Here is a 25730-nt window from a genome sequence, read left to right as displayed (position 1 = left end):
TAACATGAGAATCCCGGATAGGGATCCAGAAAGTATTGGATGCACTAAATGGCTGCTGAACTTTGCATTGTTATTTAATCCGAGGACCCCCAACTACTCACTAAAATGAGAAAAAATAAAATATCATTAGATTGCTTTTCTGATTTAAACACAACCTGCATTTTTTCAATGGCAGCTAATAGAAGAAATCACAGCCCCCACATCTGTGCCAGTGAAAATCTTGAGAACGAGATTATAGGTTTAAAGAATTCTTGCTGAGTTCAGCAGCAGAAAATCCAAAAAGGAAGATGTATTTTACTCTCTCCACAGCTTGCTGAATATCTTGGATATTTTCTGCTTTAAAGGACTATAAAAGGCTACCATGGAGATGAGAGTACGTGTAGATGAGAAAGGGTGTGGTGGGGACATCTGCCCTTGTATGTATGGTCATAAGTCCACCCCCTATGATGTCCTCACAGATTGAGCTATGGTCACGTGACCACATGGCATTGTGAGACATAGGCTCATTGTTCAGGCCTACTACAACCGATCATGTAACAAATGTGCACACCAGTGACCAATGAAAACTCAGGTAGGCAGATGCAAGTGACGTCATGTTGATGTTGCCAGGACTCAAGGGGCCTGAGCTTTAGGGAAAAACTGAGCTGTCTAGGACTTTACGCCTTGGAGCGCAGGAGGCTGAGGGGTGATCACACACCGATGTACAAAATCGAGGGGAATAGGTAGGATGAATGTACAGAGTCCTTTTCTGAGGGTAGGGGAATCAAGAACCATCGGACAAAGATTTGAAGTGAGATGGGAAAAGATTTAATAGGAAACACAGGTGCAACTTTTCACTCAAAGGGTGATGGATACATGAAACAAGTTGCCAGAGGAAGTATTGAAGCCAGGTACAATAAAAATAAAAATATTTAAAAACATTTCGACATGTATATATATATATAGGAAAGATTTAAGGGAATATGGGCCAAATACAGACAAATGGGACCAGCTTCTAGGCCGACATGGACAAGTTGGGTTGAGGAGCCATTTTTCCATGCTGAATTACTCTATGTGTGAAATGTTTAAATTTTATGTGCAATGCTCTGGTATTCCCTGGGAAACATCTTCTCATTTTGCACTGTACAACTGCTGCTTTGAAAGATGACAACAAAGGTTGATTGATTGATTGATAGATATATAAAATGGTTTAATTTACCCTGTGTTTAAACTCAGAAATTGATTCCTAGTTGATACAAAATAACTTCCTTTGACCCTATGCTTCACGAGAAAAATCAAGAAGCATACTTTTGTATGGAGAACAAAAGGAAATAAGAATTCTCTCATACAAAAGGGTATGGGAGCCGAGTCAAAACTTCATATTCTGAAGAAGGGTCCCGACCCGAAACGTCGCCTATTTCCTTTGCTCCATAGATGCTGCCTCACCCGCTGAGTTTCTCCAGAATTTTTGTCTATCTTCATATTCTGATTGATAGTTGTTCATAGAATTCAGGTTGCTGTGCGGAAAGAGGCTATTTGGTACCTCCAATCTGCAACGAACCCTTCCCCAAGGTCCAACATATTCTTTTCTTTCAGACACTTCTCCAGTTTCCTTTTAACCATATAACCATATAACGATTACAGCACGGAAACAGGCCATCTCGACCCTTCTAGTCCGTGCCGAACACATAATCTCCCCTAGTCCCATATACCTGCGCTCAGACCATAACCCTCCATTCCCTTCCCATCCATATAACTATCCAATTTATTTTTAAATGATAAAAACGAACCTGCCTCCACCACTTTCACTGGAAGCTCATTCCACACAGCTACCACTCTGAGTAAAGAAGTTCCCCCTCATGTTACCCCTAAACTTCAGTCCCTTAATTCTCAAGTCATGTCCCCTTGTTTGAATCTTCCCTACTCTCAGTGGGAAAAGCTTTTCCACGTCAACTCTGTCTATCCCTATTTTTGTGAGATAATTGTGTTAAACTTTTACTGTCCTGCTATTGCAAGAAGAGAGAGGCTGCATTGTTCTTAGGTGAGCCATCTGAGTGAATTTGTTATCTGTTAACTGGTAAAGCAACAGCAGAGACGTCTGTTTCTTTGCGAGTGATGTTTTCATTTCTTATCATTATCTGCCTCAACTATGTATGGGTCTTAGTGGTGAAGTTCAGGCATTATATAAACTTGTGCTCTATGTACTCTTAAGGGCCTGCCCCATTGTACGAGGTAATTCAAGAGCTCTCCCGAGTTTAAAAAAAAATCAAACTCGTGGTAAGCACGTAGAATGTATGTAGTGGCTACGTCAGAGCTCAGAACATCTCTTAGCGGCTCGAAACGCTAACGGCAGGTACTCGGGAAACGTGGTAAGCTCGTGAAGACTCGTGAAGATTTTTCAACATGAAAAATGTCCACGAGAGCCCCAAGTACCTACGAGCGGCTATTACCGTAATTCTCCGAGTTCGAATCAGGGGAAACTCGGGAGAACTCTTGAATTACCTCATACAGTGGGACAGGCCCTTTAAGGAGCTGTATCCCGGGGTAGTTCCTCTGTGATATCACGTCTGGCTCTCCATAAATCCGAGTATTTATCTGACACTTTTGAATAACAATAATTAAAGTGGCTTCTACTATTTCCCGTTACAATGCATTCCAGACTCAAAACATTTACTGTTTAGAAATACATTTTTACTCACATCATTTTTGGTTCTACTGCCCATCACTTTCATTCTATGAGAACTTAAGAAACAGACGCAGGAGCAGGCCATGTGGCTTTTGAATGTGCTCCACCATTGAAGGAGCTCACGGCTGGTCGATCCTAATGCTGGTTTCCTCCACAATATCCATATCTTCTGATTATGATATTATCCAAAAAGTTATCCATGTCTATTTTGAATGAGCTGAATGAATTTGTGTCCACAACCCTCCAGTATTCGAAAGATACACTACCCTTTCGGGCTTGAAATTTCTCCTGATTTCATGTCATCAATGAGCTGCCCCTTATGCTGAGACTGATTCTTGGTTCTAGACTCATCAGCCAGGACAAATGTCCCACAGACCGTTGAACCATGTAAGGATCTTGCGAGCATCCGTGAAATCTACTCTCAGTCTTCAAAAGTCTAGAGAATACAGACTGTGTTGGCGCAATCGCTCTTTATAGAGCAAACTTTGGAATCGGTTTATTCAATCCTGGCTGCATTTCCTCTCTGACAATTGCATCCATGTTTTTCAGATAAGGAGATCAAATGTATACATAATACTCCAGGCCACCAGGACCAAACATAATTTCAGTAACTCATCTTTCCTCCTATACTTAAATTCTCTCATAATACAGGTCATTTTACCATTTGCTGAAAAGATTGCCTCCAATTTGTAGGAAGTCAATGGGAAAGTGGGATAACATAGAACTAAGGCCATCAGACTACTCAACACACTCAAGAAAATTCCATGAACATTACACAAACAAAGACCAACTGACTGTCAAAATAACTTTAATGTCTGCAGTATGCTATTTCTGCATTGCACCTTTTATTATTGCACCTTAATAACATACCTCAAAGTGTTACTGCACTCTGGCACACTGTGAATATTTTATATAATGTATATGTCCATTGTCTATCTTTATTGGTATATAGTCTGTCTGTGTTATAAATATTACTTGCACATTTGGAGTATGGGGAAACGCAATTTCAATCCTCTGTGTAACTACTTGTTGCATTATTTGAATTGACAATAAAGTTTACTTTTACTTTACTAACATGAACAGTGGCTGTCATACACTTGGTGGGCCAAATAACCTGTTTTCATGCAGTACCATCCAAATAGCAAATATCATATATTGGTTAGCTGATCCTATTTCAGTGTTTGCAGTAAACCGGTGAATTTAAGTTAGTTGCTTGCCTCACCGTCTTTTCAGTTGCCTTCTCTATAGTCTATTATTCACCTTTCTGGCTGGGACACAAGTCTTATTTTCTTAGACCGATTGTCGTTAAGCAGAAATATAGAAAGTATTTTACATCTGTGAAATAGCATATTGTCTATCAGCAACATCCCTATTGATCTGATTGCAAATAGTATTGGAGGCATTCTGCTATTATTATTTTCAACCAAATCTACTTCTCAGCTTTGCAAAGCACTGCACTTGTCAGAAAGAGTTTAACTGCATCTGCACCAGGATTTGCATGCTTCTTCCACGCGTGGCTGTCAAGTCATTTGTATGTTTCTCATTATTTTTTTAATTAATTTCACACTGCACTAAGCCTACAGAGACTATTAATGCACGTGTGCGAACAGAAAAATGCCTTAATTAATCCCATTCAAAAAACCAATCCCAACCTTATCCTCCTCAGGATTATTTATCCGCTCATCACATTTATCCTGCTCGTTGCAACGACTGTAAACAACTCTCCTGGATTTCATCACAGAATATTAACAGACAATAAAATTAATCATTTCATCCATTCTGGAAAAAAATCTCAAAATGTTAACTGACCTTGGACCTCCATTCACCATTGATGTAGCCATTGATTTATTCAGCTATGTCCCTGCTGCCATTTTGAATACACTTGTTCCGATTGAAACCCTGATGTTTTTTCTTCCTGTCCAGTAATGCTTAAACAGTCCTCATCATTCCTCACTTGGACAAATCCTTAGGACTAAATAAAGCATTTTATTGCCTGGTCTCATCTGCAATCTCTTTCTGGAATGCGTGTATAGACGCAAGGTTGCTTTGGCACTCAAAACATTCTTTCCCCATATGTGTTACGTCTACTGTGTTTGCAAGGGAGAGTACCTGCGGAGGAGATGGTTTGGATGTGAAGGGGTGATTGAACCAAAGAGTTGCAGAGAGACTGATATTTGTAGAAAGTGGAAAGGATTTTTATTTTATTTAACGATGTTTCTCTCTGCTGTCATAACTGTCACCCTCATCACCCCTGCGTCCCATAGTTCTGCTCTTGCTCCCCCTTCCCCAGGCTCTACTAGTCCTCACATTTCACCCCACCAGCCTCCGCATACAACGTATCATCCACTTATTCCTTCCTACCCAAAGTATGCCCTCCCCAGGTATTTTCCCCTGCAACCGCATGAGATTTAACACCTGTCCCTATATCTCCTTCCTCACCTCCATCCAGGCACCCCAGCAGTCCTTCCAGGTGAGACAGAGGTTCATGTGCACCTCCTCTAACCCCATCTACTGTATATGGTGTTCCTGTACATCGGTGAGACCAACTGTAGACTTGGTGACCAAAGTTTCGCCAAACATTTGCCCTCGGTTCATCAAGAAATACTAGATCACATTGTTGCAAGCAATTTTAACTCCTCTTCCCATTTTCATACTGAACTTTCTATCCTGGTCCTCCTCCATGGCCAGAATGAGGAGGAAAAGCTCCTAATATTCAACTGGGGTAGCTTACAAACCAATGGATTGAACCAAAACCACCCTCCTCCTCCTTGTCTTTCCCCATTCTTTCTCTCTCCCCTGTGTCCCAGCCGGGCTTGCAACTATATATCTCCTCACTCTCCTTCCTACCTAGCTTCACAATTCACAACTCTTCAAGCCTTTGATTTGCACCTTCTGTCTTTTCACCTCTGAACTTTGTACAACCATCTGTCTATCAAAACCCTCCCTCACCTGTATCCACATTATTTGCCATGCCTTATCCTGCCCCTGCTTTTCTCCAACTTTCATCCACGCTCCAAAACAATCAGTCTGAAGAAGGGTCTAAACCTGAAACATCACCTGTCCATATTCTCCAGGGATGCTGTCTGATCTGCTGAGTTACTCCAGCACTTTGTATCTTTTTTTGTAAAACAGCACCTTCCGTTCCTTGTTTCTGCTATAACTGGTAACTTCAGTGTGAAGTCAGCTGCAACACAACTTGGCTCGTAAACCCGTGAATATGAAACCTTAAATCATGTACTGTATGTATGTTCGTAAAATTGATTTTTCTAAGGGGTGACCATATTTCCACAGTTGTGTGTGGAGATAACTGAATTGTAAACTGAGGAGTTCCTGATGGCATTTGTACGGCTGTCTTGTTGATTTTGTTTTCCGCTGCAGCTTAGAAAGGGCTGATTTTAGAAGATCCTTGCAGGAACAAGCAAAGGACAGAGCAATTTTACACAGCTATCAGAGAGACCCTTTTTCAGACTTTAGAAGAAGGGTCTCGACCCGAAACGTCACCCATTCCTTCTCTCCAGAGATGCGGCCTGTCCCGCTGAGTTACTCCAGCATTTTGTGTCTATCTTTGGTTTAAATCAGTATCTGCAGGTCCTTCCAACAGACTTCATAAGGTCACAGATTCAGATTTCTGCAGGGGAATCAAGGGTTACATGAAATTGGCAGGAAGGAAATCTGACACGATGATCAGATAAATATATTTTCGAATTCAGTGGCAGGACAAACTCAAGGTGCCACGTAGCGTACTTCAGCTCCCTGTTATTATATTCTTTATTAGATTCAGCTGCACTCTAGCATGGTGTCTTGTGACAGTTAATATGTTCAGGGATGCACATTGCCGTTCATATTCAGACAAAAACAAATTCCTCAATGGTGATATTTGGCGATATTGAAGTTGGAGCTTCTCGGACTAAAACTAAATTCTTCTTTATGTCAAAGAGTATATTTTGTTGATTTTCTTTCACCTCTTTCTTTTCTCCTTGATATTGCTCTCCATCCCCGTGTTATTTATTTTCCCCTGTAAAGTAAAATGCTTTCCCCTATCAGAAGAACATTGTGGTGCATTCCCCTAAAGAGCATGAATGCTGGAGCACCATGGGGCTCTCAAAATGAATTTTTGCAAAGAAAATGTATCGAGAAATATGTGGAATAGAGGCATGAAAGAAGTTGAAGTGCAGACCAGCCCTAATTAAACATGCACTGGCTCCTGAGCTGAATAGCCTTTTTCTCCCAATTTTCCTTGTGGATGCATGCAACCTAATAATTAATTGCGATTGAACAATAATGCTGCTCTACTCCCTGTATTTTTATTTCACCATATTTATTTTTCATATTCCAACCTGTAAATTATCACTTTCTAGTTCCTATTCTTTTGGCAACTATAAGTCCAAATTATCCTAAATAGTTTTACAGTAAAACAAGAAGCATAGTGCATTAAAATGATACAACTCCTTGACTCCAAGCCAGATTTACACAAGACTGCTTAGCAGCTAATGTCTGGGGAGAGTGTACAGGGCCCAACACTGTGCAAGTGATCAGATTGGCTTCCAAGGCATCACCTCGTAACAATCCCAGCTAGCTCTGAGCTCTGCCATTATGGAACAAGCAAAATAAGTTGGATAAGTTGCTGATAGCAGTGGGAGGACAAGAGTGGACCTGAGCTCAAAGACTTTGTTGATAGCAGAGTCACTTGCGTTGAGAGAAGTGATTGGTAGCATGCTGAGCCAGTTGAAACGGGAGCCAATAAGTTGAAGCATGTGCTTGTATGGTGGCCCTAAGGTGTAGAAGTAATTTTGCGGGTGGGCCAAAGGAGGGAGGGGTGACTTTAGCCAGATATATAAGCAAGGTGGAGGGTGTTGGAGCAAGATGTGAAACTGATGTCTTGGAGTTCCTGGAAGAAGGGCAAGAAAGATGGGACCCTTGCCAATTAACAGTGAAGCAGCTCTCAACTCTCTCATGCACTGTTTTGGTGCAAGAGATACAACCCCCTTGCACACATGCAAACTCACAGGGATTCTGCATTGCACACCATGTCAGGTATTGCACTTTCCTCACACATTTCATATACACTTAATAGAGTATAGGGAGCGCAGACTGAATTTGCAAAAGGTACAGAGACTTTATAGTGTGGAAACAGGCCCTTTGGCCCATCGAGTTTGTGCCGACAAGTGATCACCTCATACATTAGCACTATCCTATGCACTAGGGACAATTTACAATTTTACAAAAGCCAATTAACCTACAAACATCTTTGGAGTGCGAGAGGAAACCTGAGCACTCGAAAAAACCTACGCGGTCACAGGGAGAACGTAAATCTCTGCACAGACAGCAACTATAGTCAGGATCAAAGCCGGGTCTCTGGCGCTGTAAAGTGGAAAATCTACCGCTACGCTACCGCGCCCTCCCAAAACGATGTGCCAAGACAAACTATAGATTTAAGATAAAACTCATATAAAAATATTGCACCATGCATGCCAATTCTAGTGTGGTAAACTGAAGTATTGACCTTGTTAAAAGCAAAGAAAATGAATTCCCGAGACTGTAAATCCTAGCCAAGGCTGTGAATCAATATCAAAGATCCAGAAGTTATTTTACTGACTCATTCTTGTGTTATTTTTCAGATTAGATACACCACTCTGCCCTTCCAAGGATGCGCAAATGGAGGTGACCTTCTCCTAAGATTTTCTGTGAAACACCGCCTTCTTAATTAGTGATCACTACATTCTCTGCCATATCCCTGCCCTTTGTCACTCAACTGCGTTCCATTAAAAGAACACAACATTGTTCAGTTTGTGAACGATAAGTACAGAGCCGCATACTGGCTGAGAAATTAAAATGTGAAGTATTGCTTTTCTCAGGGTCACATGCCTTAAAATAGCTTTCAAATGACTTGAAGGGCACTGCAGAAATCCAAGCAGGACTTCACCTCTACGTGCCTGACAGGGTTTTCACATCAACTGAACGTTGGATGAAATCACTGTGGGTCAATGGTCTTTTCAGAACATTTGGGGTGAAATCAGACCAAATTGTCACAAGTCCATAAATGACAGGAGCAGAATTAGGCCATTTGGCCCATTAAGTCTACTCCACTTCTTATAGAAACTTACAAAATTCTTAAGGGGTTGGACAGGCTAAATGCAGGAAGATTGTTCCCGATGTTAGGGAAGTCCAGGACAAGGGGTCACAGCTTAAGGATAAGGGGGAAATCCTTTAAAACCGAGATGAGAAGAACTTTTTTCACACAGAGAGTGGCGAATCTCTGGAACTCTCTGCCACAGAGGGTAGTTGAGGCCAGTTCATTGGCTATATTTAAGAGGGAGTTAGATCTGGCCCTTGTGGCTAAGGGGATCAGGGGGTATGGAGAGAAGGCAGGTACGGGATACTGAGATGGATGATCAGCCATGATCATATTGAATGGCGGTGCAGGCTCGAAGGGCCGAATGGCCTACTCCTGCACCTAATTTCTATGTTTCTATGTTTCCACAATTCTATCATGGCTGATCTATCTCTCCCTCCTAACTCCATTCTCCTGCCTTCTCCCCATAACCCATGACACCCGTACTTATCCAGGGAATAACTATTGTTCTGCACTCATAGACCAACAAGGTCTTCACTGGAGATAGACACAACATGCTGGAGTAACTCAGCGGGACAGACAGCATCTCTGTAGAGGAGGAATGGGTGACGTTTCTGGTCGAGACCCTTCTTCAGACTGAAGATGGGTCTCGACCCCTTCTCCCCAGAGATGCTGCCTGTCCCGCTGAGTTACTCCAGAATTTTGTGTCTATCTTCCATGTAAACCAGCATCTGCAGTTCTTTCCTATGCACAAGGTCTTCTCTGGATTTGGAACGTAGGCTATCCTCAGTCCTTATCTTTGACTCTTCAGGCCATGCCTGCCTCCATCTACCACTGCACTTCAACTAATCCACCCCTAAAGCTTCCCTCTAAAGTCAACCTTGAACACGTGGTTGGGCAAGGGTCATATCAGAGACACCAAACTTCTTGCTGTCTATTTTCTGGATCATTACCCCCCCAGGAACATGTTCTCAACAATTAAATGCTCAATAACTTTTCCATGATGCCAAAGGTAGTGAAATCTGCAACATTATTACTATGGCCATCCAGCACAGCATTTCAGATACTCAAATTTCCATCATTTTATTTGCCAGGTGGTTCACTGTAAATTCATCATCGAAAATCAACTGTTTCAAATATCGTTCATTAAGTGGGCAGAATGTATACCTGGCACACATCAAATCAAAAAAAAAAATCACCCGGCATTGATGGACAGGAGGGAATTACAGAAAAGGAAGACAATCCCAAAGTTTATTCCAAGAATTGCCTATCGAGTGAGTTTTTTTTCCCAAGGCTCTTTTCATTTAATTAATCCAAAACATCCAATAAAATCCACGTCCGTTTCATAAAATGATTTGTATGCAAATCACATCTAATGTTATCAAAATTGGGGCTACTGACTTAATTTGTTCCTAATTGTGACTCGAAAAGGAGAAAAATGCAGAACACGGTACCCAAAAAGTAGTTTTGAATTGTGATTTCTTTGTTATTAGATAAAACAGCATTTATTTTACCTGATCATGCTGCCAGGATCCGCTTCAGCAAACCAGGTACAGTGGAGATTGTGATCATATGGCACTGGGTAACCAGGTGATAAGATTCTACCCGATGTCTGTCCAACGATATGACCTCCACATTCAGCTGAGAATATTTATGGAACAAGAAGGCAACATTTGAACATTTCTGACAAAAAATAAAATCTTATAATTAAAGATACAATCAGGGAGCTGCAGGAAAAAAAAAAGCAGCAAAGTATACATTGATCCATTCAAATTAAAATGTCACTGGAAGACAATGCCTATTGAGCACTGTACGACTACATTATTAACATCACATTAATCATTTAAAAACTACAATGGAAGCAATTAATTGCATTTCTCAAGCAGTTTGTCCTTTAACCCTCATCTGGTCAAGTTAGTTTTATTTGGTTCTCTTTTCAAACAATCTAATGGACAGTTTATTTACATCAGAGGATAGTGGATCATCTAAATATAATCTTCACATTTAAACTGTCTTAAGGTGCATTTCATGATTTCACAAAATGGAGATTTGCTCTCCATCTGTGCCCATTAATTGTGGATTTATTGTGGCTTGGGTAACCTATGTACTGTAGCAAGTGAGCTTTTTAAATACCCTGCTTTTGTACATAAAGCCATGAGAGGTCACACGAACCACTCTGAATAAACGCATAACTTGCTATTATAGTCTATGCCCATGTTAAGATTGGTCAGTCTTCAATCTTGGCTTAAGAGGACTGCTCTGTGTCTGTCATGAACACAAGTGTGCAGAAAATCATCGTGTAATAGAAAGTTCATTGACACAGGAAACCTTCGACAGATTTTGCTTCTTCTAGTCAAGAAAGATACTCCCTGATTTCATCGTCCACCTTGCAGATTCGAGTCCTGCAGATCACGGCTCTTGAAGTAAATATTCAGGTAGTTTTTAAACGTGATGAGACTTTCTGCTTCTATTATCCATTCAAGCATGCAAGGGAATCCAGGCCCCTAACATCCTTTAAGTGAAAATCATTTCCTCATCTCTTCTCTAATTCTTCGACCAATTATGTTAACTGTATTCTATCAGCCATTTACGAGTCAACTCCTATAGGTCCTTCCTATTACATTTTCTTGGTCTGACATGATTTTATATACGTTATTTAAGTATCAACTACTTAAATTATCTCGATAGATAATAGATATTTAAATATCTACCACTCGTCTCTTTTTTTCCTGGGTGGACAGGAGAAAAGAATATGCATGAAGAGTTAAATAGTATTTTGTCATAATATCACCTATTTTTAGCAAAATGTATTGTCACAAATCTGATTTCCTACCTACGCAGGAAGGCAGTGGATTGTTCCAAGCTCGACGGTCTCCAGTTAAGCAGGTGAGCACTGACATTCCCTGCAATGTGTATCCTGGCATGCAACGGAAGACAACAGTTGTTCCTGCAAAATGTCCCTCATCCTGACTCTTATAGCCAAACTGTAGAGTACCTGGGTCTTCACACTTGACCAGTTCAAAACCTGGCAAAAGGATTCAATGACATTGAATTAAAAACACAATATATGCAAAAAGTTAAATATTCAGCTTTTTCCTTTTTTATAAATGTCAAATATCATGTTTACTTTCAGGATAATCATACGATTATCCAAGTTTACTCATTAATAATCAATAGTTACCAACTGGGAGACTCATGTTTTCAGCATGTACTTATAAATACCGGGTGGCGCCACAAGCAGTGGCTTCCTCGTCAACAGTCTGCCCGTCCTTTCTTCTTTTTGATATTTTCAGTAAGTGTTAAAAAGTATGTTTTTGTGTTTGTGGTTTGTTTTTTATGGGGGGGGGGGGGGGGGGGGGGGGGGGGGGGGGGGGGGGGGGGGGGGGGGGGGGGGTTTGGGGAAACTTTTTATTTTCAATCTCTTACCTCGATGGATATGAGATTTTTTTCAGTATCGTATCTCCGTCCCCATTGCGGCCTAACATCGTGGAGTTGGCGGCCTTTCCTGGAGACCAACTCGGAGCTCCAAGCCGCGGGAGTCTGTGGGACTTTAACATCACGGAGCTTGCGATCCCTTTGCTGGGGATCACAAGTTTCAACTGCCTCAACGCGGGATTTTTGATCACCCCGACGGGGGCTTCAATCGTCGGCTGCGGGGGCTTTGGTCGCCCCGACTGCGGACGGTTTGACTGCCACGAACGCGGGAGAACAAAGAGGACAAAGATTGAACTTTATTGCCTTTCATCACAGTGAGGAATGTGGAATTCACTGTGATGGATGTTTATGTTAACTTTTCTGTGGTTGTGTGGCTTGTTACCTTTGACTTAGTATGGTCGTATGGCAAATTTCACAGTACCTTAATTGGTACTTGTGACAATAAACTGACCTTGAAACCTCAAAACCTTAATTCAACATTTTCAAAGTATCTTTGTTCTTCAAAGATGATTCAATTGAATACAAGTATTGTTGACTTAATGTTCAGGAAAAATAAAGAACATGGATGCAACATCGTAAACTGCAGGGAAGACTCAACTGACCATGCAGCATCTCTAGAAAGAGAAACAATTAATGCATCAGGTCAAAGAACTTTCATCAGAACTGGAGAGGAGAAAAAACAGGTTAGATTAGGAAACAGAGCATGTGAGGAAGTTTTTGTGATAGAGTGAAATAATATAGCCATTAAGGGGCTGTTCAGGTATTTTATCTGTGTAACGTGTAACTAACCTTGTAAAGTTGTTTGGTAATGCCATGCTGCAACATGGTCAGTGAGCCACAACATACCAATGAAAGAAAAAAAAAGAAGAGGGGGATGGAAGTATCAAAAAATGGCCAATCTTGATACAAAGAAAGTATGTTACCGCAAGTTGTTGAGTTCAACATTCAGTCCTGCAGCCTGCAAAGTGCCAAGATGGAAGGTGCGTTGTTAATTAAGCCTACACTGAGCCATGCTGCAACAATATAGGAAGCCTTAGGCCCCTGTCCAAGTTCTCCGACTAGTTTCACTGACGTCCTGATTAAATGCTACTGATTGAATGCCTCATTGTCACCTTCCCCTCAGCTAACAATGATCCATTCTACAATTTCCTTGAGCTTCCTCCCCTTTGATCTCTCATTTTCACATCGTACCCTTCCATATCTCTGTGTCTCCCTCTCCTCTGACTCTCAGTCAGAAGAAGGGTCTCAACCCAAAACGTCACCCATTCCTTCTCTCCAGAGATGCTGCCTGTCCCACTGAGTTATTCCAGCATTTTGTGTCTATCTTCAGTGTAAACCAGCATCTGCAGATCCTTCCTAGACAGAAAGGTTATGGTGGGAGTGGGATAGGGAACTAATGCAGCAGGCAACCAGAAGCTCAGGATGACTGATGCAGATTTGGATAACCATCGGGTTGTCTCCAACTACTGCATATAATAAATGGTTTCATGCACAACACAGATACATAGATAATATAAAATAAAAGGAAAAACTCTAACATTTACAATGTGCTTACTGTTTCATCAAATTGTACATTTATCAGCTTCAAATAGAGAAGCATGCTAATGGAAAATGTGGATGTTACTGGTTACATGAGACAAACATGAGGATTATACTTGAGTGATTGTCAACTGCCAACTGAAACTTATCTTGTTAACGAATTTATTGATTTCTTAAAATAGTTATGCTACTGGTATCAGAGAAGCTGCTGTCCCAATCTGTGCCAGTGTTCACGTCAATTTCTCTACAATCTTGAGCTTTGACACTGCATTCTAAAAAACACTCAGTCTTATTCAATCCATTCATCTGGACAACAGTCATAATTACAGAGTGGTTGAGTCAGAATGACAATTGAACGGATGTTAACAAATCAAACTGCCACTGGTGAATGGTTTTCATAATATTGCTTGTTTGGAGAAATATTGAGTTTGATTAGACTGTTTTCATTGTAAATCATTTCGCCTCATCTCAATCAACAACTACTTGAACTTGTATCAGATCTGCAATGTGGTAAAACACCCCAACATACTTCACTAGGGTATCATCAAGCAACATTTGGCATGAAGTCTCAAAAGGAGGTCTCCAACAGTTTTGCAAAGGTATTTGCATTGTAACGGATACAGTTTTCACAATTACAAATTAAATACAGTAAAATTCAGGCAATCTACCACCCGTTTGTTTGGGGAGCTATGGGTCAGCACCCAATTCACCAGCTTCTGTTTCCTGGGGTTCTTTTAAACTCATCAGGATCTCATTCCCACATTCCTTTAAACTGTCTGAGTTTTGTTTCCTGCTGTCCCCATAGATTGTGCAACATCTGAACAAAACTCAAATTAAAAAGGTATTGGGAGACTGGAAGGAATAAATTATCTGTCTAGCTTCGGCAAAGCCACAAGAGTGCCCAATTATCAGGGTTTGACTGTATCCAGAAGGGATACTCGGGGTACAGATAAATACATTCAGGTTTCAATGAAATTCTATGATGTATTCTGAATTAGCTTTGCTACAGCCAGATTCCCTATTTGGATATGTGGCTTTCTAACAGCTTCACGGGTGTATGGACCACAAAGCTCATGAAATAAACACATACTCCTTCTCACCTGAGTTTCTCATTTCCCACATGTGCTAAATACTTATGATTTTGGCACAACAGGACCTCATCAGCTGATATGCGTATACATATATCAGAGGATTTCTCAGCAGTAAAAGATAGTGTAATTGCCAACTCCTACCATTTCATATTTTGATTTATTCCTTACTATTTCAGTACAATCTCATACAACAAGACTCGGTATTCCACAATGGGAGTCGAATTGAGCTCCAAATTCAATATTTTATTTACATCTTTTTCAAAGACAAATTTCAGACATCCAAAGATTCTGACAGAAATTCAACTTGAGCACAGCGCACTAAAGGCAATACCATATCAGCTGCAGGCTACAGGCTACATCTAAAATTTAAATCCAGTGAGTGTCTGTTGGATTGTGTGTGTGAATTTATTCAATGTAATCTGCATTGTGTTACAAATGTCTATCCCTCAGTCACCAGAAGTGTCAGTATATGTTAATGAGTATTTTAATGAAAAGACTGATAAAGTAAAATGTGTTGGTCGGCAAAAATGCTGGAGAAACTCAGCGGATGAGGCAGCATCTATGGAGCGAAGGAATAGGTGACGTTTTGAGTCTTGACCCGAAACGTCACCTATTCCTTCGCTCCATAGATGCTGCCTCACCCGCTGAGTTTCTCCAGCATTTTTGTCCACCTTCGATTTTTCCAGCCTCTGCAGTTCTTTCTTAAACAAGTAAAATGTGTTGAGTTATTAATTATTGATTATTACAGGTGTCAGAGTTATGCGGAGAAAGCAGGAGAATGGGGTTAAGAGGGAAAGATAGTTCAGCCATGATTGAATGGCAGAATAATGGACAAAATGACCTAATTCTACTCCTATCACTTATGAACTAAGTTTAGATGATTTCACTGAGTTTTCAATGTTCACCAGTTCTGCAAAAAACAATTGCCTACCTCTATTACCCCCTCCCAACACAGCTTTTACATTCCTCCAAATTTACCCCCTTGATGCCATATGATCCTTCCATCTCTGATAGAAGCGCCTGTTCAAGCCCACAGCTACAAAACATACAATCCTGCTCTTTAACTAATCCATTCCCTTGATGCTTTTTTCTTGGGCTTGTATCAGTTTCAATTGAGAATACTCCAGTGACATGGTTTGGATGTTTTCCTGTCCTAAAAGCAATACAATTACACGCTTGACACAAGAGACCGCAGTTTGAGTCAAAAACAGACTGCGAGAGGAACTTAGCAGACAGGCAGCATCTGCGGTGGGAAACGATCAGACATCCTTTCGGGTTGGGACTCTTCTTAAGACTGATGAAAGGTCCCGACACAAAATGTTGGCACTCCATTTCCCTCCAGACATGTTGCGTGACACACTGAGTTCCACCAGCAGTTTGATTTTTACCAGTTTTGTTGGTGTTTGACACATATCAGCACAAATAATCAGATTCAACTTAGTTTGGTTTAGAGATACAGTGTGGAAACAGGACCTTCGCCCCTCCGAGTCCATGCCAACCAACGATCACCCGTACGCTCGTTCTATCCTACACACTAGGGGCATTTTTTTACCTAAGCCAATTAACCTGCAAACCTGCATGTCTTTGGAATTTAAAGGGAAATGGAGTACCCGGACAAACCCCATGCAGTCACAGGGAGAATGTACAAACGTTGCACAGACAGCACCCGTAGTCAGGATCGAACGCTGGTCACCGTCTCTATCCCTGTGACGTATCAGCTCTATCACTACGCCTAACCAAACTTATGCAATTTTTTTACAAACTCATTGTTATGAGGTGGATATTGTCGTCAATGGTTAGCATGTGTTATCGATTCACAATAACTCCCAAGGAGAGTGTTGGAAGGCGCCTAAGTGAACCTCTTAGTTCATGTGTAAATGAGACTATCACAATATTATTGTATAGGAGGTTTCAGGATTTTGATCCTGCAAAACAAGAAAAGAATGGTGATAGAAACTCAGGTTAAGATGGCATTGACTTAGAGTGTTTAAAAATGTCTAGGATGTTTTTCATCATCTGCAATCATCCTTCTTAGGTGTTGAGGTCGTGCATTTGGAAGATAGTGCCAAGAGAGACTTTTGATATATGGGACAACCTTCATAATAGCTATGGTTTACTGGTAGCAGTGGCGTGAACGCTTGAACCGATGGATGAGGCACAATTGAATGGATTGCACTTTCCTGCATTTTGTCAAATATCTTGAATGCGCCATCTGGACAAGTGCAGATCACAGATCTCACTTCAGTCGCATATTTAATCCAGGGAATTCCTTTTGATCTTCATTGTCTTCAATTTTTACAAAAGTGTCATTGAGTTTCACCTGGTCAAATGAACTTGACGCAACTCTTACTGAGCATCAACGAGCTCAACATTTCTGTGGGAACATTACCATTCTCATTGCCAATTTGTAATGTCTTCACAAATGTTATGAGGTGAAACAGATTTATCTGCAAGGTAGCATATCAAAATTAATTACATGCCGAGTCCTTAAGCTGCTGATGAATGTTCCATGTGATAATGCTACATTGCTGAAAAGTAACCACACTGCATAGTCATACAGCACAGGCCCTTTGGACCAACTCGTCCATGTCAACCAAGATGCCCCCGAGTCAGAATTGTTTGTGTTTGGCCCATATTCTTTTTTTATATGTACCTGTTCAAGTGTTTTTTTTTAAATTATGCTATAGTATCTGCCTCAACTACCTCGTATGGCAGACTGATCCATATACCTCTGACTGAAAAAGTTGGCCCTCAGATTCATTTTAAATCTTGCCCATCTCACGTGAGGGGTCCACATGTTATTTATTTCCCTAATTTTGGCATCTGGAAAAGCTTTTGGGAATGGGGAATCAGCAGCATGCAGCCCAATTCCTGGTCACTGTCCAGACCTTGTTGACTGACTCAAGAGTGCAGAAGACTAGTGAGATAAGCCCTGCAAATTGGTCCCAGGTTAGTGAGCATGTCGGGAATGCGGCAAGCATTCCAGTTGACCATCCAGGGCCAGCAACAGACAGCAATACAAAGTTAACAGAAATACATATATTCTCCCACTACTCAATGGTCTCAGGTATTTGGCAGACATTTATCAGTAAGAATAATATTACCGTACAGTGAGTACCAGTGAACATACAGAAAGGCTTGGATAGAGTGGATGAGGAGAGGATATTTCCACTAGTGGGAGTGTCTATGATTAGATGTCATAGCCTTCGAATTAAAGGAGGTTCTTGTATTAAGATGAGGAACCATTTCTTTAGTCAAAGGGTGGTGAGTCTGTGGAATTCTTTGCCACAGAAGGTTGTAGAGGCCGTTAGTGGATATTTTTAAGGCAGAGATAGATAGATTTTTGATTAGTTCATGTGTCAGAGGTTATGAGGAGAAGGCAAGAGAATGAAGTAAGGAGGAAGAGATAGATCAGCCATGATTGAATGGCAGAGTAGATTTGATGGGCTGAATGGCCTAATTCTACTCCTATCGCATAACCTTATGACAGGCACTGGGGGCTGCAGGCCTGCAGGCTTCCTGGATCGGTGGCGTTCCAGGACTTCAAACAAATGGACTGGACTTTGGAAATTGGTCGGTTTGAGTTTTCTGTGTTTCTTTTTATTTTAAACAGTGCCAAAATTGTGCCGACTGTGCATTTGTTGTTGAGCAAAATAATTTCACTGTGCTGTGCAAACATGGCAATAAAGAACCATTTAACCATAATCTGACACTTACTTGAAAAAAGGAGTTCAAATCCTTTGCTTGTGTTTTCTGCATTTGTGACAAACTCCAGCCACAGGTTGCTTGATGTGCTATTCAGAATGACGCCTAGCATCTCCAATCCAGTGAAAGTGCCAAGTACACGGGAGGTGCTATCCTTCCCATCAAAAATCTATGATCAAGAAATAACGCAATATTAAATGTTGCAAAGAATAGAGCAGTGGGCACAGTTTACCCCTGCCTGCAAGTTGTGAACTTTTTATTTGGAAATAAGCTTGTTATTTTTATTACACATAACACAAAGAACAAATCTTTCCCTGACATTACCAAGCTCTTTCTTCAATAAAATGCAGCAATTAGAAGGTAATTGGTGTGAAATGATTGAAGTTTTACAGCACTCCCATAAAATGTGTTCCGTAGCATATATATCTGCAGCAGCTCTGACATCACAGTGGTTAATGTTGCAATGCGTATTTGATTCCAGAAACTTTCTTTGAAAGAAAGTTAAAACAGTAGAACAGTTATCTCAAAAGAATGGATCAACTGGGGATTATATTCACTAGAATTTAGAATGATGAGGGGCAATCTAGAAACATATAAAATTCTTAAGTCTAGATGCAGGAAAAATGGGGGGGGGGGGGGTCCAGAACCAGGGGTCACTGTTTTGAGAATAAGGGGGTGGGCCATTTAGGACTAAGATGAGGATTTTGTTTTTCACCCAGAGAGTTGTGAATCTGTAAAATTCTCTGTCACAGAAGGCAGTGGAGGCCAACGCACTGGATGTATTCAAGAGAGAGTTAGGTATAGCCCTTAAGGCTAATGGTTTCAAGGGATATGGGGAGAAAGCAGAAACGGGGTACTAATATTAGATGATCAACCATGATCACATTGAATGGCGGTGGTGGCTCAAAGGGCCGAATAGCCTACTCCTGCACCTACTTTCTCTGTTTCTATGTAAAAGCAGATCGAAACAATTCTTACAAAAAAATGAAGGCAATATTTTACATTTCAGAAATTACAAATTGGATTTCAGTTACATTGAGTAAATGCACATTAATAATAATTACATCATGCTTCCAAACTTTATTATATTTAATAATCCACCAGATTATTAAATATTGGTGTTAAATTTAAAATATTACAATTTAACACAAAATTAAAGATTGGTGTTAAATACCCAATGTGGATGTGCTTAATTTTTCAACAACAAATATTTTAACTGTAACTGGATGACTCTGCATGTTGGAAACCAAACTATTTCATTTTGAGGAACATATTTTTTTGGTCAACTGAATTGAAGTTCTCAACTTCAAAACTGAGTGTTCTTGTTAATTATACAGAAGGTTGTGAAATTCAGGCAGTGATAGAATTATTAGAGGCAAGGAGAAGAAGGACAACCCACACAAAATGAGCATTGTGAACTTTCAGAAGACAACACTTTTTAAAACATCACTATATCTCTATTTCTTATATTAGACAGATATCTTTCTGCCAACTGATGGATACGTTGGCACGTCATGTTTTAATTAAAAGAATTGAAAGCTGATATAATTTTTTTTAACGGATTTCACTTGAGACCCCCAGTCAACCGTCAGTGTGCTCTTTGATCCAATCAGTCTCACTGAAATGTTTCCCAGAGGTTAAAATTGGCCTGTTCTTAATTAACACACTTAGTTTCATTTGTATTTGAGTAAAAGAGCAATGGCATTGGTGATGCTTTCCAGCTTGTGTGTCAATGGGCAAAGGAAAATGTCCCCATCTACTGCTACAAATCACCGGTGCCAGAAAATTGACTGCTCTACCACTGATCTTTCCATTTACTTAACTCTGTTGCAGATATGCTGTTTGAGTATGCTTAAAATGGGTTTCTGAAATAAATGACAAGAAATTGAATTTCACCCACAAATTATGTCCTAATCATGACCTCAACTGACACCCAAACAGAGGGCCTTCAGAAAATCACTAAATTAGTAATATCTACAATTTAAAAAATGTAAACACTTATTTTCCCATTTTGCCAAGCTTCAATATTTTATGGCCATTGTGATTCCTAGTCACAACCTCCTTGCCCTTCAGCCCATCATGTCCATTTAAGACCATGGTCATCTGCAAAGATTGTAGCTGACTTGTCTTTGTCACTAGGGATCATGGGGACTATGTCAGAAGTTCAAGGGCCTGTCCCACTTGCATGCAATTGCGTGCGTTTGCTGCGACCAAACAGAAGCGGAGTTCACGCGAAGTTCGCGCTAAGTACGCGCTAAGCAAGCGCTATGTTTGCGCTAAGTTTGCACGTGACGTCATTTGCATCATACTTACTAATCAGCTGGGCTGGAGGCGGGCCAACTGAATTTTGGCGTGGCACGGCATCGGGCGGTGATGTCATCACGCAACACCACGCCGGGCGGTGACGTCATCGTGCAACACCACCCGCTAGGCGTACGCCTTCAAGACGCTGTGTACGCCATCAAGATGCTGCGTATGACATCAAGACGCTGCGTACGACCGCAACACGCCTGCGTGCCGACAGGTCGTTGGCGTGCAAAGATTTCGGCCACTGCCAGAATTTCGGAGCCCCGCGCAATGTCGGGATCAGCCCCTCACAACTCCGCGCTTCTAAGTGGGACCGGCCCCGCGCGGCCATACAGTGCCCGTATGCCTCAAGCAACCACGAGGTCACGCAATTTGCGAGCCAAGGTTGTGTAAGTGGGACAGGCCCTTTGTGAACTCTCCACGGCAACCATAGAAATGTCTGCCATGGAGAGAAGGGAAAATCTGGATGAGGCATCTTGTCATACAAATCTCAACTACGCTCACCATCACCTTGCCCATGCATCTATTCCTGTACCCTGAGATGCTCCAAGCTGTGAGGAATTGATCATAATGTAGGATGAGATTGGTAGTTTTGTCTGTGGTGAAAAGCTGCTGTAGGCTGGCCTACACAAAGAATATTTCTCCTGCACGAGCAGATCGGTGACCAATGTGTCAGGCACGATGAGGGAGCAGAACACTGCTGTGCTGGCAGGAACATTTTAATTCATGTGTGGTTGACAACTTGGTTGTGAGTTTTAAATACGTCATAGTTGCATGTATTTCCACCATTGCTAATCCCAAGTGAAAAAGTGACTACCACACACGTTAATACTTTCAGCACGGGAGCAACACGCTGAGAGAAAAATTCTGTGGCCGAAAGAAAAGCAGCTTAATTTAATTTTACATTTTCCATCCTACCTAATTTTCCACTTCGGTGCATCACACAGTTTCCATCCACTTTATTCATTAAGAAAATCAGCTCAATTGAAGTGACCTTATCTTTTTCAAAAAAATGCATCCGGTCCCGCACCAACCAAACTACAGACAATTTGTGAAAAACTATTATTAACACTGCCAGAGATAGGAATTATGCTGCAAATATGTCATTTTTTTTGCTATTTTCAAGTGATGGCGTGTCTAAAAAATCCACAAGGAATTTGCCTTTGATCACATAACTGGTTGGATGGCTGATTTGAAGTTTCATGACATGATTTGTAGTCATGAAGAATAGATTTCCTCTTCCTGAATTCGACTGCAGGAAGTAAAAATGAAAAGCCTTGAAAACAGAATGTGTTGTTGAAATATGGTCATCAGAAATAAGGTCATCTCTGACTCTCATCTGCTGATCTGATGAAAACTGACAAATCAATCAATCAGTCCATTAATTGTCCATTTCAGAATTATAACCCATCAGTATTCTGTGATTTCTGTTTGACAGTAGTTACTGAGAGAAGAATCCATGTAAAAAGTTTCATTCAGTGTTTATGATACAGTCCCGTTTCAAGTGAATAAGTCTGTTAACTAATCCAAGTATTATAATGAAATCTTTACATCAGGATATCAGATCAGTGGATCCTTCTGTCTCACTGCATTAAACACCTTTTGGAAAAGCTAGAAATAGGTTATACCCAAAACAAATTGCAAGGAACATTTTGGGAATCGAACTTCACAGAAATGTAGAACATTATGGCCTAGAAATTTACCCCCATTCAATACCACAGAAGGTGGATTGCTGTAACTGTGGCGAATTGTACTCTGTCTCGGTTTCTGAGATTCAGTGTAATTTTCTCGAAGGTTCCAAGCTTGAAACTTACCATAATTCAGGAAGTTTTCTTCAAACTGCTAGCCACATGACCAGCTGAAACACGTTTGGCTTAATTCCAACCCATTTTATGTTCAGTGTGATTTCATATGCTAAACCATCTCTTGGTCTATCAAAGATTAAGTAATTTGAAAGGAAACATTGGCACATAACCGCTCCCTTTTTTTTCCTCCACATTGGTGGAACAGCAGGTACTTTTCCAAGATTTTATAAGTGTAAATATGGGGCATTGCTTAGTTGATTTGTGCTATTCCGTGAAACAGCTGAGATCGCAATCTCTACTATCGTGTATTGTACCTGCAATATTAGTTGATATTTTAATGCATGGTTGATGCATTGTTTGAAGCACCTTTTAAATGTTAAATCAAGAAGTCATCTGTCTTTTCAAGATGGCATAAAACAAATTTGAAAGGTACTAATTAAATATTTAAAAAAGGTTCTGCCAAGCATCCAGCCAAATTTTACTTATCATCCAATGTAACAGTAACAGAATTTTGCATAAGTTCATAAATTATAGGAGCAGAATTAGGCCATTTGATCCAACAGGTCTACTCCTTCATTCAATCATGGCTGATCTATCCTTCCCTCTCAGTCCCACTCTCCTGCCTTCTCCCCATAACCTGGCACCCATACTTATCAACAATCTGTCAATCTCCATCTGAAAAAGCTAGTGGATCCTTATAAGCAATAAATACAGAGCATTTTCAAGCACAGCAGAGGAATTGAGGCCTGGGGTAAATCACCCATTTAAATTGTGCGGCAAGTTCGAAGAACCAGGTGTGTTCTATCTTTGCTCCTGTCCTGTGGTGGTGGGCCTGATCTCAGACAACGACGAGAAGGCCTACCGGGAGGAGGTGGCTGGTCTAGCACTCTGGTGCCAGGACAACAGCCTCCTCTTGAACATCAAAAAAACGAAGGAGCTGATCATGGACTTTAGGAGGGCACGTCATCCGAGGACGTACACTCCATTGAGGATAAATGGGGATCCTGTGGACAGGGTGAACTGTTTTAAATATCTGGGAGTCCACATCTCCGAGGATATGACATGGGCATCACACGTCTCAGCACTCGTGAGTAAGGCAAGGCAGCGCCTTTACCACCTCAGGCAATTGAGGAAATTCAGAGTGTCTCCGAGGATCCTCCAGTGCTTCTACGCAGCGGCGGTGGAAAGCATCTTGTCCGGGAACATTACCAACTGGTTTGGGAATTGCTCTGCCCAGGACAAGAAGGCTCTGCAGAGTAGTGCGTTCAGCTGAACGCACTATGGGAACTTCACTCGCCCCCCTGCAGGAACATAGAAAACATAGAAATTAGGTGCAGGAGTAGGCCATTCGCCCCTTCGAGCCTGCACCGCCATTCAATATGATCATGGCTGATCATCCAACTCAGTATCCCGTACCTGCCTTCTCTCCATACCCCCTGATCCCCTTAGCCACAAGGGCCACATCTAACTCCCTCTTAAATATAGCCAATGAACTGGCCTCAACTACCCTCTGTGGCAGAGAGTTCCAGAGATTCACCACTCTCTGTGTGAAAAAAGTTATTCTCATCTCGGTTTTAAAGGATTTCCCCTTTATCCTTAAGCTGTGACCCCTTGTCCTGGACTTCCCTAACATCGGGAACAATCTTCCTGCATCTAGCCTGTCCAACCCCTTAAGAATTTTGTAAGTTTCTATAAGATCCCCTCTCAATCTTCTAAATTCTAGAGAGTATAAACCAAGTCTATCCAGTCCTTCTTCATAAGGCAGTCCTGACATCCCAGGAATCAGTCTGGTGAACCGTCTCTGCACTCCGTCTATGGCAATAATGTCCTTCCTCAGATTTGGAGACCAAAACTGTACGCAATACTCCAGGTGTGGTCTCACCAAGACCCTGTACAACTGCAGTAGAACCTCCCTGCTCCTATACTCAAATCCTTTTGCAATGAAAGCTAACATACCATTCGCTTTCTTTACTGCCTGCTGCACCTGCATGCCTACCTTCAATGACTGGTGTACCATGACACCCAGGTCTCGCTGCATCTCCCCCTTTCCCAATCGGCCACCATTTAGATAATAGTCTGCTTTCCCGTTTTTGCCACCAAAATGGATAACCTCACATATATAGAATAGAATAGTTTCTTTATTGTCATTGTAACATGGACCATGTACAACGAAATTTAAAATGTCAGCCAGTCAGTGCAGCATTCAAACATTTCTAAAAGCTAACGATACATACACGGTAAAATAATAAAGATAAACAACTAAATAAATATCACGAACACAGCACGCATGCACACCCAACCCTCCATCCTTCTGTCGATTTCACAGTTACCACAGTCCCTTAGTCTGTATCGCCCCTGCGTTCCTTGGCGGCTACATTTAGTGCCTTTATAGCAGTGGGGTAAAAACTGTTTTTGAGTCTGTTTGTCCTTGTCCTTGTAGATCTGTACCGTCTGCCTGACGGCAACAGTTCAAACAGGGAGTGTCCGGGGTGGGAAATGTCCTTTATGATATTCTGGGTTTTTTTGGTGCAGCGGGAACTGTGTAAGTCCTCCAAGGTAAGGAGAGGGCAGCCGACAATCCTCTGGGCGTTGTCAATGGCCCTCTGGAGCGCTTTCCTCTGAGCCGCTGTGCAGCTGGTGTACCACACGCATACACAGTATGTTAGTATGCTCTCAATGGAGCACCGATAAAAGGACAGCAGCAGTCTCTGAGTGATGTTGTTCTTCCTGAGCACCCTCAGGAAGTGCAGTCTCTGCTGGACCTTTTTCCAGCAGCGCAGTGGTGTTCACGCTCCACGTCAGGTCCTCCTCAATATGGATTCCCAGGAAGCGGAAATCTTCCTGGGAATCCATACTATACAACAGGAGGTGCAACTCCAGAGCAAATAAAATCATGGGAGACCCCTTCCACCCCTGCAACGGACTGTTCCAGCTGCTACGGTCAGGCAAACGTCTCCTTTGCCATGCAGTGAGAACGGAGAGGTTGGGAAGGAGTTTCTTCCCAGAGGCAATTCGGACTGTAAACGCCTATCTCACTAGGGACTAACTCTACTGAACGTTTTTCCTTCCATTATTTATTATGAAAAATAATGTGTTATGATTGTGTTTAT

General features: G+C 41.4%; 1 protein-coding gene across 1 annotated transcript in view; it reads right to left on the bottom strand.

The window, feature by feature from the left end:
* The window catches only part of csmd2 (CUB and Sushi multiple domains 2), a 577487-nt gene that overhangs the window by 318880 nt on the left and 232877 nt on the right, over positions 1–25730 (bottom strand). Inside the window, 3 exon segments of the mRNA XM_055656152.1 lie at positions 10253–10379; positions 11572–11763; positions 18521–18677. Of these exon segments, the coding sequence (XP_055512127.1) occupies positions 10253–10379; positions 11572–11763; positions 18521–18677 (476 nt within the window).

The sequence above is a fragment of the Leucoraja erinacea genome, chromosome 26 (assembly GCF_028641065.1).
Source record: "Leucoraja erinacea ecotype New England chromosome 26, Leri_hhj_1, whole genome shotgun sequence".
Lineage (NCBI taxonomy): Eukaryota > Metazoa > Chordata > Chondrichthyes > Rajiformes > Rajidae > Leucoraja > Leucoraja erinaceus.
Note: the sequence above shows the minus strand (reverse complement) of the source record. Positions and strands in the feature narration are given on the sequence as shown.